The sequence below is a fragment of the Rutilus rutilus genome (assembly GCF_951802725.1).
Source record: "Rutilus rutilus genome assembly, chromosome: 8".
Taxonomy (NCBI): domain Eukaryota; kingdom Metazoa; phylum Chordata; class Actinopteri; order Cypriniformes; family Leuciscidae; genus Rutilus; species Rutilus rutilus.
The window spans coordinates 13,212,511-13,230,435 of record NC_140222.1 but is presented as its reverse complement, the minus strand read 5'-3'; the positions used below and the strand labels follow the sequence as shown (position 1 = coordinate 13,230,435).

The following is a 17,925-nucleotide window of genomic DNA, read 5'->3' as shown; positions in this document are numbered from 1 at the left end:
TTGAACAACAACAATTATATCATTACATTTAGAAAGACATTCTTTAACCATTCTTAAATCTTTGACTGAATCTATGACAGGCGACAAGTATCTACACAATATACAGATGTAAAACGTAAAAACTTAAATATCTTGGAAACAGTAGCCAATCACTTGTTCTCACTGTCATATTTGAATTTAGCACATCAACATACATAATTAATAGCACATTTTATCTCTGAAGCAGACGACTTCTAATAAAGTGTAGACCGGTGTTATTTGGATTCACTGAGATGGCATTTCTGTTTGTACTTCGTGTGCCATTATGTACATAACTCAGTAACGTCACATATTATTTTGGTTTATTTCAATGAAAAGGAACTAGAGGGTGTTCACCTTATGATCATTAGGGCTATCAGTTGATAGTTTCACAGACGAGGCTTAAGCCTAGTCCCAGACTAAAATGCATGTTTGAGATGTTTTAACTGAAAGCAACTTGCACTGTCATATCTTAAAATATGTCAGTGCCATTGTTTTGTCTCAAGATGCACACCAGTAATGTTTCTTTCTAAGGCATGATTATAAAAGCAACTTAAATGTGCTAATTGAACTAAGGCCTAATCCTTGCGTAATCTAAACCCTTGTCTGTGAAACAGGCCGGAGGGTATATTTAATACTTGTTTAAAAGCAGTAGGTAACACACTTGCCTTTTGGGTCTGTTTGTTTGTGTTTCCTGCAGATGCAGAAGATCACGACTACAGCAACAATCATCAGAGATCCAGCAGAGATCAACACTATCAGATACACTGAGACTGGCTGTGAAGTAGACTGACCGTCCCGTTCTAAAATGATAAAGAAAGAAGTGAATGCATCAGTCTGATCTCCAACAGAAAACAGAGATCAGGTCAGTAAATACACACACATATATCATCAGTGCTGTGGTACCTGCACATGTGTGACAGAGTGTGTTGATGTCCAGATGTGTGGTCTGGTTGCTGATGGGATTGTTCAGCACACAGCTGTAGGTGTTTTTATCCTGATATTCCACCTCCAGAGGTAGAGAGAGACTGATGCTGAGATCACACACACTGATGCTGGACAATACACTGATTCCTGCGTACCAGGAGAGAGTCGCATCACACACATTCAACACGGATGAACACAGCAATGAACATGATGATGAAGAACAGTCTCTGCTGATGACAGGAACAGGCAGACGAGCTGAAAATTAAATGAAACTCAGGATAAATCTAATCAAGACACCTCAGAATTCAGTATGATCAGTGAATGTTTATTGTGATGAAAGTCTGTGATCTCAAACAATAAAACGATTACAGGATGCCTAAACCTGTTCCTGGAGGTCCACTGTCCTGCAGAGTTCGGCTCCAACCCTATTAAACACTCCTGAACCAGCTAATAAAGGCCTTCAAACTTATGAGAAACTTCTAAGGGTTTTGGAGCTATGATTTGCAGGACAGTGAACAGGACTGGACACTCAATTTGAATAAAATAAGAATATCCACCTTTTTTCAATGCCCCATGAGGCTTTGCATGAATTATTGTAGTAACTGCCATTAAACAAATCAGCGAAAGCTTCACTCTATGAAAGCAATAAGCATTTTCAAAAACTGGTTACAATTAGATGTTATGAAATTAGATGTCAAAAGCATTTGAACAGACCATGACTGACACCAAAAGCTTGACGTGTTAAATATCACTGTAGTGATACCACATAATGTCTGTATTATGAAACACAGGTTGCCTTAATCAAAATGATCATTAACTGGAAAAAAGACAGTGGAATACAAAGGAGAAAGGAAAATATTCAGGAGGAATGCAGCGGATGAAAAGAGCTCTTGCCATAGATAATCTTGTTATATCATTGTCACACATTAAAATACCAAACATTACATTATTCTCCTTATGTCTGTAAAAAGAACATGAAGGAAATGTTCAGCTCATTGAGTCAAACTGGCGGATAAGGATTATTGGTAGCTCAACCTTATGATTTGAAATGATTTATTTGGGTTTTTTTTTTTTTTTTTTTTTTTATTTCCCCATACATGAAGTGCCTCTCATAATTCAAAACGCAGTCGATCTCTACTCACCATAGACAGAAACACTGAATGTTTTTGATGATTTTTTCGCTCCAGTTATATCTAGTTGATAAACTCCAGCATGTTCAGTTCTGGTGTTTGTGATGGTCAGAGATCCAGTTTGATCGTCCAGCTTCAGTCTGTATCTGAATCTCTCATCAGGAACATCATATGTGGAGAATTTTTGTTTATCACCGTTGATTTCAGCTATCGGAGACTTTTCAGCTCCAAATTTCCACGTTATGTCTTCATCTGCACGTATTTCAGTAAGATCAGTGTTTAGAGTAACAGAATCTCCCTCCATCACTGACACTGAATCACCAAACACACCTGGAGAACATGAAATGGTTTTGTCACAGATTAATGCCTGTTAGTCAGCCTGAAAGTTTAAATGTGAATCAAATGCAAAGAGCAAATAAAAGGTGCAAAGTTATGTGTCACGTTGCAAGTTTAATTCAGCTGGATATTTTCAATACATTTTTTAAATAATAGAAAAAAATTGTATTTGAGCTATTTAGATCGTTAGACAGGCTCACTGCATCTGCATAATTTAAAGGTGGGGTATGTGAATCTCTTTTTTGTCCATTTTTTCAAAATCACTTGAAATACTATTCCTGAGTTAGAAGCACTGAAATGAAAATTAAGCAATTTAATCATCTGTGGGACGGGCAGGACTCGAAAAACTCCAGCCAATCATTTCCAAGACCACCTAGAATCATTGGACAGTAAGTGCGTCAATCAAACGGTCGTACCATACCCCCTTCCATGTCCATGTTCTTCGAATGGGTGGAGTCAAAGGAAAGAAGGTATGACCATTTGAGTTGAGTATTTTCAAAATCTGCCGGCCGTTTCAAAATCTACCTTTAATATGCACTCAAGATTCCTCTGTTTTTTGCCACATTCATTTGAAAAGTATTTTTTAAGATCGTTCCTGGGTGAATCATGGAAGGAGGATTTCCATTTGTATGTCAATTTTTGAAACTGAGATTCAAAAAATGGCCTGTGATTTAAAAGCAGTCCAATAGATTTCCTTTCGTAGCCTCCATTAGTTTAGATTATTTGTGACCCTGGATCACAAAACCAGTCACAAGTAGCACTGGTATATTTGTGGCAATAGCCAACAATACATTATATGGGTCAAAATTATACATTTTTCTTTTATGGTAAAAATCATTTGTTTATTAAGTAAAGATCATGATCCATGAAGAAATTTTGTAAATGTCCTACCGTAAATATATAAAACATTTATTTTTGTGAGTGAATGCAGTGAATCGTGAACATAAATGTAACTTTAAAGGCGATTTTCTCAATGTTTCGATTTTTTTGCACCTTCAGATTCCAGTTTTTCTAATAGATATCTCAGACAAATATTGTCAAATCCTAACAAACCATACATCAATGGAAAGCTTATTTATTCAGTTTTCAGATGATTTTTAAATCTCAATTTCAGAAAATTGACCCATGTGACTGGTTTTGTGGTCCAGGGTACATATTAACAGAAATTACCCCAACCCAACATATATTACATTTCCATTTCCAAACTGCAAACTCCCTGATAATTTCAGGACCCTGTACACTCAAATAAAGACCATAAACAGAGACCTGAATCTAAGCTATAATAAGCAATATAAATGTTTATAACTTACCACCACACAAACAGAACAAGACCAGCATGTGAAACATTTTCTTCAATAGCTCAGTGAAAGATCTGACCTAATAATGCTCTACAAAAAAATAATTCAAAATGTTTTATAACACAATGGAACGGGTTACTGGTGTGTGAATCCTCCCCCAACAGTTTGACTACCCTCCTAGTTCACACATACACACATGCGCGCCCACACAAACACACTGATGGCATGTTGTGTTTAGATGCATATATGCTCTCATATATGTCTCTTATTAAGACTTTAAATGTTCTTAATATTTAATACATTCATTTTTATCATTTAACATTGACAGTTTTTTAAAGGTTATTGTCTGACTAACCAGGGGAGATTGAAATATTGTGTAAATCTACCAAAATGTCATGGTAAAATAAAGATTATTAGATTTACAATAGTTGTATATTCATTCAATTGTTGGGTATGACAAAAATTAAATAATTTAAAACAGTCTAGCATCTCACATTAACCATTTTTACTGAAGTGATAGTAGCTACACTAGTAGTTCATCTTCTGAGTCAATCTGAAACTGTTCTGTTTTCTCCAGAAGTGAGTGTGGTTTGACCTGTTGGATGGACACACGTCATATGTGTGAGAGGGGTACGTGTTTAGTTTGAAGGTGAAGGGCTTCTTCCTGTCCTTTTTATGAACCTGATCCAATACACAGAACAGTTTAAAGTCAAATAAAAACTTTGTTTGACAGAGGTAATATTTCTAACTAATGGAGTTTAGTTTAAACATAATGCAGTAGTCTTATCACTACTGTGAATGCTTAGTAGGCTAATGTTTAAATCAATCAAGATAACTAATAGGCTATATGCCTCTTGCAGTTTTTCTCCATATATTTTACAGGAATACCAAAAAAAAAGAGGGTTTTAGCCTACTGTCGCATTTTTTTTTTACAATCTTTAACATAAATATGTTCTTATCCTTGTACCGTTCCGGAAAATGGGCTACTTTTGCATAAAACACGCCTGGTCATAAGGGCTTTCCTCATAACTCTTCTTTATGGCTTTTCCTCCCGGTAGCACCTCACTGCAGTACACGAGATCCAGGGGGTGGAGTTGGATCCAGATCTAAGGGGTGGAGAATGGAGATTGGTAGGTTTAGGGGTGGGTTTAGGGATCAGGGGGTGGAGATGGGTAGGTTTACCCCGGATTTCCACCAACTGCGGAACGGCTGCGGATCGGCTCCGTGCTCCGCTGTCCTTCAATACCCACCAGGTCCGGAGTTGTTGCGGAACGGCTACGGCCATGACTGACAGCTGAAGTCACGAGGACCCACGAGATCTCGCTAATTCACGTATGATCGCGCGATATGTAGTTTCTATAAACAGAACAGGCTTGTTTGAGATGAGCAAAATCTGCGCAGAATCGATCACCGGTGATCAGCGCGAGATGCATGCCGGTTAGAAATGTGTCCGAGTGCGGTCCGCCTTGCTGTGATGTCATGCTGACGTATGTCAAAAATCTCTCGCGAGCGCAAGGCACACCTGTCGGATTCTGCAGTCGAGCGCAGTTGCTCTCCACTGACTGCGCTGATCAAAAGCATGATGGGAAACGACTTGCTGACGACACAGCTTAATGTTCATTGGTTTAAACAACCGTGATGTATTGTTCTCTTTTAAAATGTTTGATTTTAAAACTCTGATATCATGTTTTATGTATGTGTGAATATTCCCAAACTATCTAACAGTGCGATCTCTTTGGGTTATGCAATGTATTTTTTATAAAAAAGAAAAGAAAAAAAACACATGTCTGTATTAAAGAAAAAAAGACTGATAAACATGTATTTGGAATGGAATTAAATAAGTAGGCTACTTTGGGTGTCTTGTTCATTATATTTATTTTCATATAAAAGCAACAGAACTTAAATTTCATCCAGTTTATTAGCAACACTGTGCACGAGCGTGAATCCCGCGATATCCATCTTTGATCTCGCAGGTGTCAGATCCACTACGAGAAGAGAGAACTGTCCGGCTTGCCTGCGCTTTTTTCACTCCTCCTCTCACTGCAGCCGCCTACTCTCGCATACATTTCAGGCGAGGCGAGGCGCATCTCAAACAAGCCTAACGTTATGACGAATGGTATATTATGACGTTTTCAAGGTGTAGGGGAGCGCGGGGCACAACCTAACGCGGGGTTAGTTGTAACACGCTTGTTTTAAATACTTCCGCACATGCTTGGATGACAAAACTTTGTGTATTTAGGCTACTAGTTGCCATATCAACACTATATAGGAAAAAAAAAAAACGCCAAAATAAAAAAATTTTTTGGAAGATATCCATAGACATTTATTAAACCATAGCAAAAGTAAATTTCTTACTTAAGTTAATTTTTCATCTCTATTTTTTGTGTTTATTTAAAATGACACAAATCTGATATTATTTTAATCTCCAAGATGTTATTTAACAGTTGAGATAGTTATTTAATGCTTCGCTAACTAGCAGAAGACACTAGCAGGGTTTAAATCCCAGTTGTGCAGGCGGGGGCATGTTGTAACACTGCGTTACAATGTGCCCCTATTAGAAATATGCTATGATATTCTATACTTTTATTTATTTTATTGAGAAAACGTGAGAAAAAGGTGAATAAAGACTGAGAGTCAATGTTCAGAAATGACTAATTATTTATTTGTTTTGAACTATGTTGTATAGCTGTGTTTTCATGTGTTTGTAGTCAAAACTCAAAAATGAGTTTATATTTAATTATTAAAAATTGCCATTATTTTATATGAAAAGGTTTTTTAATTGTATTTTATTTAGAAAATATTTTAGTTTGTTTTGTATATTTTTTTTTATTAGATCAGATAACATTTTAAGCTGTCATATGTTATGTTACAATGTGCCCCACACGTTACAATGTACCCCACCTATGGGGCATGTTGTCACATTTCACTTCCATTCTTTCGGGGTATATCAAGAAAAAAGTATATACTGTATTAATAAAACAAAAACACATAATTGTACTAGACATGTGGGAAATTAATGTGTGAAAAAAAAAAATACTCTGAACCATAAGTAGATTTACACAAACTGAGAAAGTCAAAAAGCGTTACTTTGTGCCCCGCTCTCCCCTAGTGTAGGGAAATATGATCCGCCATGATCACGGTGTATTTTAATTAGAAAATTAACCGGATCTTTTATTTTGTTTTGGTTTGTTCTGTCTTTTGCTCGACTTCCTGTCCTGCGCACTCTGCCCTGTAGTGCTGCGGAGCTCTCCGGTGTTGTACCGAAATCCGACTCCCTGTGCTGCGTTCCAGTCCACTTTTAGACACGCACTTGCGAACTTCCCTAAGCACTTCCCCTTGGGGGAATCCCTGCCGCCATTTTGAAGTGCGTTCCACTTCGTGAAGTGGACGAGGGAAGTTTATATGGACAGACCCTCGTTCCCTCTATTTTGACCGAGGGAGCGAGTCTGCTTCAAATGTACACTTCAGGCACCTATATGTCCCACAATGCAGTACGATTGTGACGTCACCACATATCTCATCTAATCACCACCACAACAGACAACTCTATGATATATTAATTATATATATTTTTTGTTTAAAACAACCCAAACACACATAAACATTTGGATGCTGCATTAAACAAATTCTTAAAGGAAAAAAAAATGTAAATAATAAATCAACTCCACAGCTGATTCCAAGTGATCAAGGGCTTAGGACGTTCCAATTCAGCCCATTGCAGTTTCCGCCAGTAGTGGGCACTCGCAATGACGTACATCCGAGTGAACGAGACGGAGGGAAGTTTGCGAGTGAAGGGCATGACAGTTTTGGACTGGAACGCAGCACCGGACAAATCGCACTCCCCTTCGCGTGCACGCGCAAGCAAGTTTAAATGCACTTCCTTTGCCATATATCCGTTTATCGATCGATTTTTCACACAGCAAGCACCTAGATCATGCATGGAAGCTTTGTCTACACTTAAATAAATTAACAGAAAGTGAACTAGTGTGGATAAAAGATGAAAAAAAAAAAGGTAACACTTTATTTTGATAGTCCGTTTGTTGAGACTTTACTAGTTATTAGTAGCCATTCAGTAGCTTGTCAACAGTGCATCAGTTGACATTCAACAACACTGTTTCAACAGACAAGTAACATACATTCAACTGACTGCAAAAATAGAAGCTCTGCGTATCTGCTCCGGAGGGCTGCGGATCGGAACATTTTCTATCCTATAAATTCATATATCCTACATTTTCTTACAATTTCTATATTTAAGTCGGATCTAATAATACTATCCGAAAAATAATTTTAACGGATTTGAAACAAACACTTTTAATCTCGAGGACCGCCCATTACAAAGAACATAACTAAAAGTGAAATAACTTTCGTTATTTTCGTTTCACATTGTCAAATACAACACGAGTCAAGCAGGAACAGAATAAACTTTTCACGAGGAAACGTGTGGGAAATGAACTTTATTTTAATTTTGATCTCAGCGAGTATTTTGCTCGGCTATGGTAAGATTTTTTTCTTTACTGGATTACGATTTAAAAAGAAAAAAAGAAAAAGAAAAATGTAGCTTATTATTAATAAATTGAATCAATTTGAGTTTAATTCACCTCGACATAAATACATAGATATATTTATTGTTTATAGGCTATTTTGTATTTCTCGTTTCCCCCTGCAAGAAAAAAAGCTTGACCAACTCAAGGTTGGTTGGAGTTGATCAAATAGACATATTAATTGGTAGTTTTCTGTCGATTTAGAATGATGTATTTCAGAACAATGTGTTTGAAGAATTATGTGTTTCTGAGGGTGCGGAGTCAGACAGAGTTGTGTGATGAATGAAGAAAAAATATATTAAATATGGCCAAATATATTGAAAATGGGTTCCTTATAAATCCTTAGGTCTAGTGACTTAATATAAAAACTTAATCTGAAAAGTTTCAATTATATATATATATATATATATATATATATGTATATGTATATGTATATGTATGTATGAGAGACCGTGTGCGTCTGAGGCTGGTTATGGATTGCTCATCAACTGAGTCTTCCGCGGTCAGAAGGAATAGACAAATCCAATGGTGCAGTTTCGAGAATTTATTGAGGAGGAGTCAGGTACATGGAGATGATGATGGTTCACAAGTATTAATATGACAAAATATGTGTGTTTGTGGGTGTGTGTGTGTGTGTGTGTGTGTGTGTGTGTGTGTGTGTGTGTGTGTGTGTGTGTGTGTGTGTGTGTGATTATCTGAAACAGAAAATACAATAAAATGTATATTAATAAACGTGGGCTATGGTTGCATACAGATGCATAAAGAAATAACCCGCAGTACAACCAAACATCCACTAGTGGGAGCTCTAACACTATAAATGAACTTGCATAAATGCCACAAATCTCCAAATAGTGAAAAATGCCTAAACAGGCGAACTATACATTAAATATAATATGTGTAGTTATTTGCAAGGCAATAACTAAAGTATATACAGTGGATGGCTACTTTAGGAGCACATGTGGAGCGCCGTAACGGGCCGCAGCAGTAGGTTATCGAGAATAACATGAGTATAACAACTTCACCACCTGAGCTAATAACTCTGCAATAAACGCGCCATTCACGCAAAAGCCATACTTACATCTTAAGGACGCACACAGCACTCATACAAACAAGATTAGCGCAGGATTAACAAAGGATGGCAATTCTCTGCATGCACCGAATGATGCTCTCATGGCACTGGACCACACCAAAGTGAAAGTACCTCGCGCAACCGCGATGGAGCAAACTACAAATGAACACATGCAATATGGGTAACGTAGTCTATGTCAGGGCACGGACTTTTAATGTATGTATGTATGTACGTACGTACGTACGTTTGTATGTATGTATGTGTATCAAATATACCTTGAATGTGTATTAAATCACTATGGATAAAAGCATCTGTAAATGCATAAAGATGTAAATGTTAACATGTTATGTACAGGGGATATTTAAAGAGTAAACTGAAAATAATGTATATGAGTAATATGCATTAGAGGTCTATGACAATATGCTGATTACTTGGTTGTATGAATGCTGGGTTTTATATGTGTGAGAATGGGGAATTTAAATCAGGATGTGTGTTATGTAGAAGATCGTCCATGATAATCTTGTTGTCTAATGAGTGAATGTGTAAATCAGTGATGTTCTTCTGCTGTTTGATTACATGTGTTGCAGTATGAAAACAGTCAGATTTCTCTACACACAGTCTTTGTGATCTGTAGAATAAAACATCTTCACAGCAACATTGTTTTAGTTTCGTTTGGCTTAAAATGCCATTTACAAAACTGTTCAATTCTTCTCCAGGTGTTGGTGTTGGATCAGATGGCGTGTCAGTGATGGAGGGAGATTCAGTCACTTTGTTCACTGGTATTAAAACAAACCAACAAGAAAAGATTAAATGGTATTTTAATGACACTCGTATCGCTCAAATCAATGGAGATCTCAGTTTTATCTGTACAGATGTTCAGTGTAATGAAGGCACTGAGAGATTCAGAGACAGACTGAAGCTGGATCATCAGACTGGATCTCTGACCATCACGAACACCAGAAACACAGACTCTGGAGAATATGAACTAAAAATCATCAGCATCAATAACAATGATAGGACCTTTAATGTTTCGGTCCATGGTGAGTTGAATGTTTAAAATTATGTTATATTCAGATCATTGTGTTTATTAGCTGAAATATATTTATTTTTACAATTACCTGCATCATTTCAGTTTGAATAGAAATTGATTAAATTAATGAATCAATTCTTATCATCTGCATCTACTCTTTCATACTCATTGTTCCCTTTTGAGGGAACTCGGCACTGTCATTTGCTGAGGATATGGGGAAGTGGCTCTTGTATCTGGCCCAGGTTGGATTGGATGCTGACTTTTGGTTCACTAGGAACTAGATGTGGAGTAATTAACAGACATTGCATCTAAGTCTGATACACTTCCCTCCTATCAAAGCCGTGCATACGATGAGCTATGGGAGCTTATGACTTGTTCCACGGGCAGACTATGTTTGAATTGGTCTGGCCTGAAGCACGACATTTTCTGTGGCCACTTAGAAGGAAAATATCTGGCAGGTGTGGAGGGAGGAGCAGCGACAGACAGTGGATGAGGTGTCAGACCTCGGAGAGGTCAAAAATGTCAAAAATGGGAATAAAGTGTCAATGGGGAAAAAAGTGTCCAAAATAAATAGGGGATCTGGTGTCCTCGTTGTGCTGGGGCACATGCAGGGAAGATATTGCTCAGATGGGATGGTCCAGGTAAAGTGTGCGTGGTCCCGGTGGCTCCAGCGGCTCATCTTCCGATGGGAAAGAAAGGCCATTCTTCAGCCTGATGGCAGTGACACGTAGTGTTGTCAAAATTTCAGACTTCGGTACCAAGTCGATACTGTAATGTAAAAAATGTGACACTTTGAGCACTATTGAGCGTAATCGTAAACACCTCTGAATGGCCGTTGTACTCACACGCTCATCAAATATGTCTGTGATTGGCTACAAGGATTAGCTCTTCAAAAACATGTTTTAAATATACATTTGAGAAAAATATTTCAATGACGATTTTCACTGAGCGCAACACAGATACACATGGGAGCGTTTGAAGGCAGGCGTCTATCAGTGGCAGTGGCGGCTGCTGGTCTTTCAAAGAGGGGAAGCTCATTTTCGGCCTACATCATAAAAATTGTCCATTTATTTATACGTAAATTCTGCCCAACGTTCCTTTTCAAGAAAATGCTCTGTGACCCTATATCGTTCCAACTAGGCGTCTTTTCCAGTGACTTGACCACTGTCCTCTCAATGGCCAGCAGAGTTAGCTATAATTGTATAAATGTAATAATATAATAAAGGAATAAATAATAATATAATAAAGTATAATAATAATACTACTAATAATATATAGGCTATTTTTAATTATTTTAATAATTATTGTTTTAATTATTACTAATAATATTATAAAAAATATAATAGGATAAGTAATAATATAATAAAGGTATAAATGTATAATTGTGTGAAATGTATTATGAAAAATGGCTAGCAATTTCGACAAGCAAATACCAAGAAAAGAGGTAGCAGCAGTTTGTCTTTTGACTATCACTTGAAAAATCCGCGATGGGACTGAGCTTGAATAGCTTCAGCGGCAGCGACTTTTTATTGTATGAAATCGCTGTCAATCAAAAGGAGATGCAGCCCCTCCAATCATCACGCGGAAGCCCGGAGTCCGGGCCAGCCCACTCCTCATTCACTCCTCATTCATAATCGCAGCATTTATCCAATGACCGTCTAGTTTCGAAGCGCTGAAAAAAACTGTTCAGAGCAGCCCCATTGAAGTCAATGGACGCTGGGCTTCAACAGGGAAATGCGCTGTCTGTGACGCTACGGGAATGTATGAGAAGTAAATCGAGTCAGCCAACCTGCTGTATGTAGCGGATTCTGAACGAACTCGTCTTTGAGATGAACGTTTTCTAACGCATTTTTAGTCAATAAAATGTTAACACAATAGTACATTTTTGACCATTAATTTTTTTGACATTATAGGGGAAGCCGAGCTTCCCTTGCAGTCTTAAAGAAATCCCCACTGATCAGTGGACCGGTCCACTGATAGACGCCTGCTTGTGCTTTCAAAAGCTCCTGCTCCCATTAAAAAACAAAACAAATTTTCTACACAGAATGGACTAAAAATGAAAACCAACTATACCAGAGTTCACCAATATCAGTCCTGGAGGGCCTCTGTCCTGCAGAGTTTAGCTCCAACCCAAATTAAACACACCTGAACCAGCTAATCAAGGTCTCACTAGGCATACTAGAAACTTTCAAACAGGTGTGTTGGAGCTGGTTGGAGCTAAACTCTGCAGGACAGCGGCCCTCCAGGACCGAGATTGGTGAACCCTGAACTATACCAATGTTCAAAGAAGGTTCAAATGTCCGTCTCAATGCAGCTTCAAGTCTTGACACGTTCCCTGTCGATAAATAAGGGTCTTATCGCAAATCGATTGGTCATTTTCAAAAAAAAAATATATATATATATATACTTTTTAACCACAAATGCCCATCTTGTACAGTCTCTGAGATGTGCCACTTATTACGTCATCAACTTGGAAAGGTCACAAAAAAAAAATGAAAAGAAAGATGTCGGACGATTTTGAAGTTGGAGGAGAAAATGAGATGGGATTTTTTGCCCTTGCCTACCTTTTTGAACCAGAGTACACAGACAAATAACTTGACGTGATGTGTGACCTTTCCAACGTGATGACGCAATGCGTGTCACATCTCAGAGATGGTACACGATGAGCATTTGCAGTTCAAAATTATATATATAATATATATACAGTATATATATATATATATATATATATATATATATATATATAATTAGTTATAATTATATATATATATATTCTTTTTAGAAAATGACCGATCGTTTCGCTAGATAAGACCCTTATTTCTCGACTAGGATCGTGTAGAGACTTTGAAACTGCACTGAGATGGACATTTGAACCTTCAAGCCGTTGGTTGCCAGTGAAGTCCATTAAATGGAGAAAAATCCTGGAATGTTTTCCCCCAAAACCTTAATTTCTTTTCGACTGAAGAAAGAAAGACATGGATAGCTTGGATGACATTGGGGTGAGTAAATTATCAGCAAATTTTTTTTTGAAAGTGAACTAATCCTTTAACAGTGACGGTGACACGGCTCCTTTCGATTCAAGTGTGCCTCATCGCACGCCGCCAGTCCTGGTTGTTACAACGCCCCTTCTCTTTCTTACACCTACTCCAGTCAGGAACCCGACTAAGAGTGGCGATTTAAGGGGGACAGGGTGGTGATGATAATAAGGGGGACGCAGCCATTCCGTCACACAGATCATAAGTCCCTAGCTCCGGTGAGCCTTTCCTTTCTTCCGGACCTGCACAATGAGGTGGTGGGTTCGTGGAAGCACCCTTACTTTGCTCGCATAGTTCCTTTAAATTCATGTTACGCGATTATTGTGTGGATGTGTGCGCAGGGTTATGGACAAATGCCTTGGGTAAAGAGAATTTCCCCAAGGATATTTTTGTTACATCCAAGCCATGCTACCCAGCTAACAATTTTTGGTTCCCATAACGTTAGTTTTTGGTACCCAGAACATTCTCAGAATGTTAGTTTATGGTTCCCAGAACGTTATTTTTTATGGTAACCACCCAGCAACGTTCTGGGAACGTTATTTTATTGTTACATAAAAATAAAACCAAAAAAGAACGTTCCCCTAACGTAAGTATTTGGTTCCCAAAAAAATAACCAAAAAATAACATTAGGGGAACGTTCTGTGTTAACTGGGTAGATAACATCTAGGCTGGTTCGCAAATGAATGAATGAAGGAAGGAATTAATTAATTAATGAATCAGACTGACCTACTCAAAGGCCTGGACCAGGGTGAGGGTCTATCCTCTGAGGCATTGAACAGTCCATGGTAGTGACGGAGAGGCATTTGTGGCTTAACCCTTCAGCCATTAAAGGTGGGATGAGACGTTTTTGAAATATGCTGTTTGGATGTTAGTCGGACTGACACAACAACAAACGTGTAGCCAATCAGAATTAGGGGGCGTTTGACCATGGATGAGAGAGAACGATCAAGAGGGAGATTTGAACTGAAGAAAGACTACAGAAATAGAGATGAGACACAGTACAAAAGAGAAAAGTTCAGAAGAAATCACTGGAAAATGAAGGGTTATGTCTGGGAAAGAGTTTTAGGACCTGCATTAATATTAGAAAAGCTGTCCAGCGCTGGAGAGAGCGAAGCAGGAAGGCCTGAAAACAGACACAGATGTAGCTTTGATTTGCTCAACACGTGAGTAGCACTGGTTGAGTGTCATTGTGTGTCTGGAGCTGTTGTGCTGTTGGCACAACCAACTCTTTTTTGTAATTACCAATGTATGTACATTTTTTGTGTTTTCTTGTCATTTGTTCATCATCTGCACTTTATTTTTCATCAGCATTATTCTGATGCGCTTCTGCTATGATAAACAAACATCCTCTCTTGTATTGCGTGCGTAACGGAGGCCAACTAGTGAGAGTCGCACTGACGACTGCTTGTAATGTTTAGTGTCATTGTTAATGCGCTCACCTCGCATGCAGGAGGATCTTTGTGTTTGAGGAGCGACTCGGAGCAGAGCTGTTAGGATTGTGAGGAGTGTGAGTTTTGGAGGCGGATCAATGATGAAGGGGTGTGTTTGTTTGGATTGATTTCAAATATCAACATTGGCCAACAGCATTTTTAAAAACGACTTACCGCACCTTTAAGGAGAGTGAAAAGACCTTCCTCCTTGATGCCCTAGTCTCGCCTTCCAGACTTTTCAGCGCTACCCTTGAGACAGTGGTGGAGAAGTTCAGGGAATGCATCTCTCACCATGTCCAGGCTCCTCCAAAGTTTGCTGTTCCGTCTCCGAGAACGAATTGCTCCTGGCTGCTTGAGGAGGGGGAAGATGTGCCGCATTGGGAGAAAGCTTGAAGGATGGGAAAGACGGGCGATTGAGCTAGATCAAATTTGGGTTCTGAAATTGGGTTGAAATTATCACAGTTCACTTTTTATTTAGCAATCGAATTAATCTTTCAAATGAATTTCTCAAAATCCAGAATATTAGTATGCAAATTCATGTTCCTTTTTTGTTGTGAAGTTTTCCCCAAGAAGATTCTTCAGTCAGATGTTTATTTGTGTTTCAGCTGTTACTGATGAAATGAAGAGAAAGTCAGTGAAGGAGGGAGAATCTGTCACTTTCGATCCTGGTGAAATAAGAAAACCAAATGATGTGATGACATGGTATTTTAATGGCACTTTTATTGCTAAAATCACTGGAGATTGTACAGATGTTCAGTGTGATGAAGATACTGAGAGATTCAGAGACAGACTGAAGCTGGATCATCAGACTGGATCTCTGACTATCATGAACATCACAAACACAGACTCTGGAGAATATAAACTACAGATTATCAGCAACAGATGCAGCATCATAAAGAGCTTTGATGTTGCTCTTATTGGTTAGTACAATTTAGTCATTAATGTCTCACTTCTAGACCCATCAGGCCAGTGTCATATTCACAGACTATGATTTGTAGCAACATATTTTTGTGTTGGGAAAAAAAAAAGGTGGGCCTATATTTATTTTTCCCCTAACTAAAATACAGTAACGATCAAAAGTTTGGAAACATTACTATTTTTAATGTTTTTGAAAGAAGTCTGTTATGCTCATCAAATGCCTACATTATATATATTTTTTTACTCAGTTATCATCAATGTTGTGCTGCTTTTTTCTGGATTTATTGATGAATAAAAGTGAAAAAAGACCAGCATTTATTCAAAATTGAAATCTTTTCTAACAATATAAATCTTTACTATCACCTTTTATCAATTTAACATCCGCTGAACCTTGCTGAATAAAAGTATTACTTTTTTCCAAAAAATTAATAAAAACATTACTGACCCCAAACTTTTAAATTGTAGTGTGTATTGATACAAAATATTTCTATTTTAAATAAATGCTGTAATGTATCAATACAAAATATCTTAAGCAGCAAAACTGTTTACAACATCAATAATAACAAATTATCAGAGTATCACAGTATCAAATCAGAATGATATTCAAATTATTTCTGAAGGATCATGTGACACTGAAGGCTGGAGTAATGATTTTTAAAATTCAGCTATGCATCACAGAAATAAATTATATTTTAAAGTATATTAAAATTGAAAACCATTATTTTAAATTTCATAATATTACCGTGTTTTCGGTATTTCTGATCAAATAAATGCAGCCTTCATGAGCATAAGATATTTCTTTCAAAAACATTAAAGTTAATGTTTCCAAACCTTTGATCAGTACAGTATATCTCCATGATGTCATGAATTCATGATGACATGTATAACTCATTTTTAAATATTGTTTTGAAATCACTGTGGAAATGAATAAAAAAAAAAGTTCTTTAGTAAATATAATTTATCTAGTTATGCCCATTCCTTATCTAACTGTGATTTCTATAAAATGATTTTGAAAAATGCTAAATACTTTGAATATTTACAAGTCATGTAAATACTCAAATGAATGTGCGTTTCCTTCATGGAGGCCATTTGTGATGGATTTTCATAAACATAACCAACATTTATTTTTCTTGCAGAAACATATGCTTTTGAATTTTAAATGTTTCCAAACCCTTTGGTCGAAAACTCATGACTTTGAGTTAGTGAGTGTAAAAATAACAAATAGGGGAAATTAAACTAGACAGACATCTAGGTTTGAAAACTTGTGATTAACAATGAAGTAAACAAGAAAACAGAGTTTGCTTCTACTTAGTAACAGAAGGGTTTGCATATGAAGAACCAATCAAATTGTAGGGAAATTAGGTAATGTATGCATTAGGTAATGCCATTTTTGCCATGCTCCTATTCTATAAATACTGTTGTATTCTTTTTGCTGGTGGGATTCTCTCTGAAATCTGTCTGAGATCCCCCGGCCGTGATTAAAGCATATTCGAAGGCATTGTTTGGAGTCTGTCTAGGTAATGCTGCGCAGCAAGATAGTTAGTGGAGCAAGTTAGTTAGGGAAGCTTACTAGACACTTTGAGAGAGTTATAGGGAAAGGGACGAGACGTTGTCTGAACTCGAAGCCAGTTGTTGACTGTAGATGCAGAGCTAGAGTATAAAGATTATTCGGCGTCGATTGGAGACGCCCCAGATATAGATATTAAGTGTCGAGATGCTTGGGTGTAGATTGGAGACGCCCCAGGTAATTAGGAGTCAGGTGCGTAAGAAGAAAAATCTACCATACTATGCATTTTCAGACTGTGCGCTGTGCAGCATATTACTTATTGCACTGTATCACTTTATTTTTATTTAACTATTTTATTTTATTTTATTTGAATACATTATAAATTGGTTGTTAATTTGTATTGCTTATCTTTTACAAGTATTACCATAGTGTATAAAATGTGCAACATAAATAACTTGCCTTCCCTTGATGTTTAAAATTGTTGTTAACAGGTCGGAGTTATGACTGTATGCCTCTATTCATTACAGATTCACATGCAGAAACTCCAGCACTGAATGAACCTTCAGGTGGTTTAGTATATATTTTACTTATATCCGTGTCGCTGCTGGTCGTGGCCTCAATAACTTACTGTCTCTACAGGAAGTGTAAACGAAGAAGACCAAAGTGTAAGTAACAATTTCATTTTC

The 17,925-nt window shown here is 37.4% G+C and overlaps 1 protein-coding gene across 8 annotated transcripts in view; it reads left to right on the top strand.

Moving 5' to 3' along the window:
- LOC311295151 (uncharacterized protein) overlaps positions 1-17,925 on the top strand; it is a 37,489-nt gene that overhangs the window by 9,494 nt on the left and 10,070 nt on the right. For 5 of the 8 annotated variants that reach the window (XM_084416365.1, XM_084416364.1, XM_084416367.1 and 2 more), the window contains 3 exons: positions 719-883; positions 15,420-15,734; positions 17,767-17,904. Coding sequence is in view for 1 of the 8 variants with exons in the window: in XM_084416362.1 (XP_084272488.1) it covers positions 8,157-8,205; positions 10,036-10,359; positions 15,420-15,734; positions 17,767-17,904 (826 nt within the window). In the remaining 7 variants the exon portion in view is untranslated. Of the gene's footprint in view, positions 1-718; positions 884-958; positions 5,809-8,038; positions 8,206-10,035; positions 10,360-15,419; positions 15,735-17,766; positions 17,905-17,925 lie in introns of those variants that run through there. The other 3 variants (XR_014628195.1, XR_014628196.1, XM_084416362.1) reach the window with 2 other exon arrangements.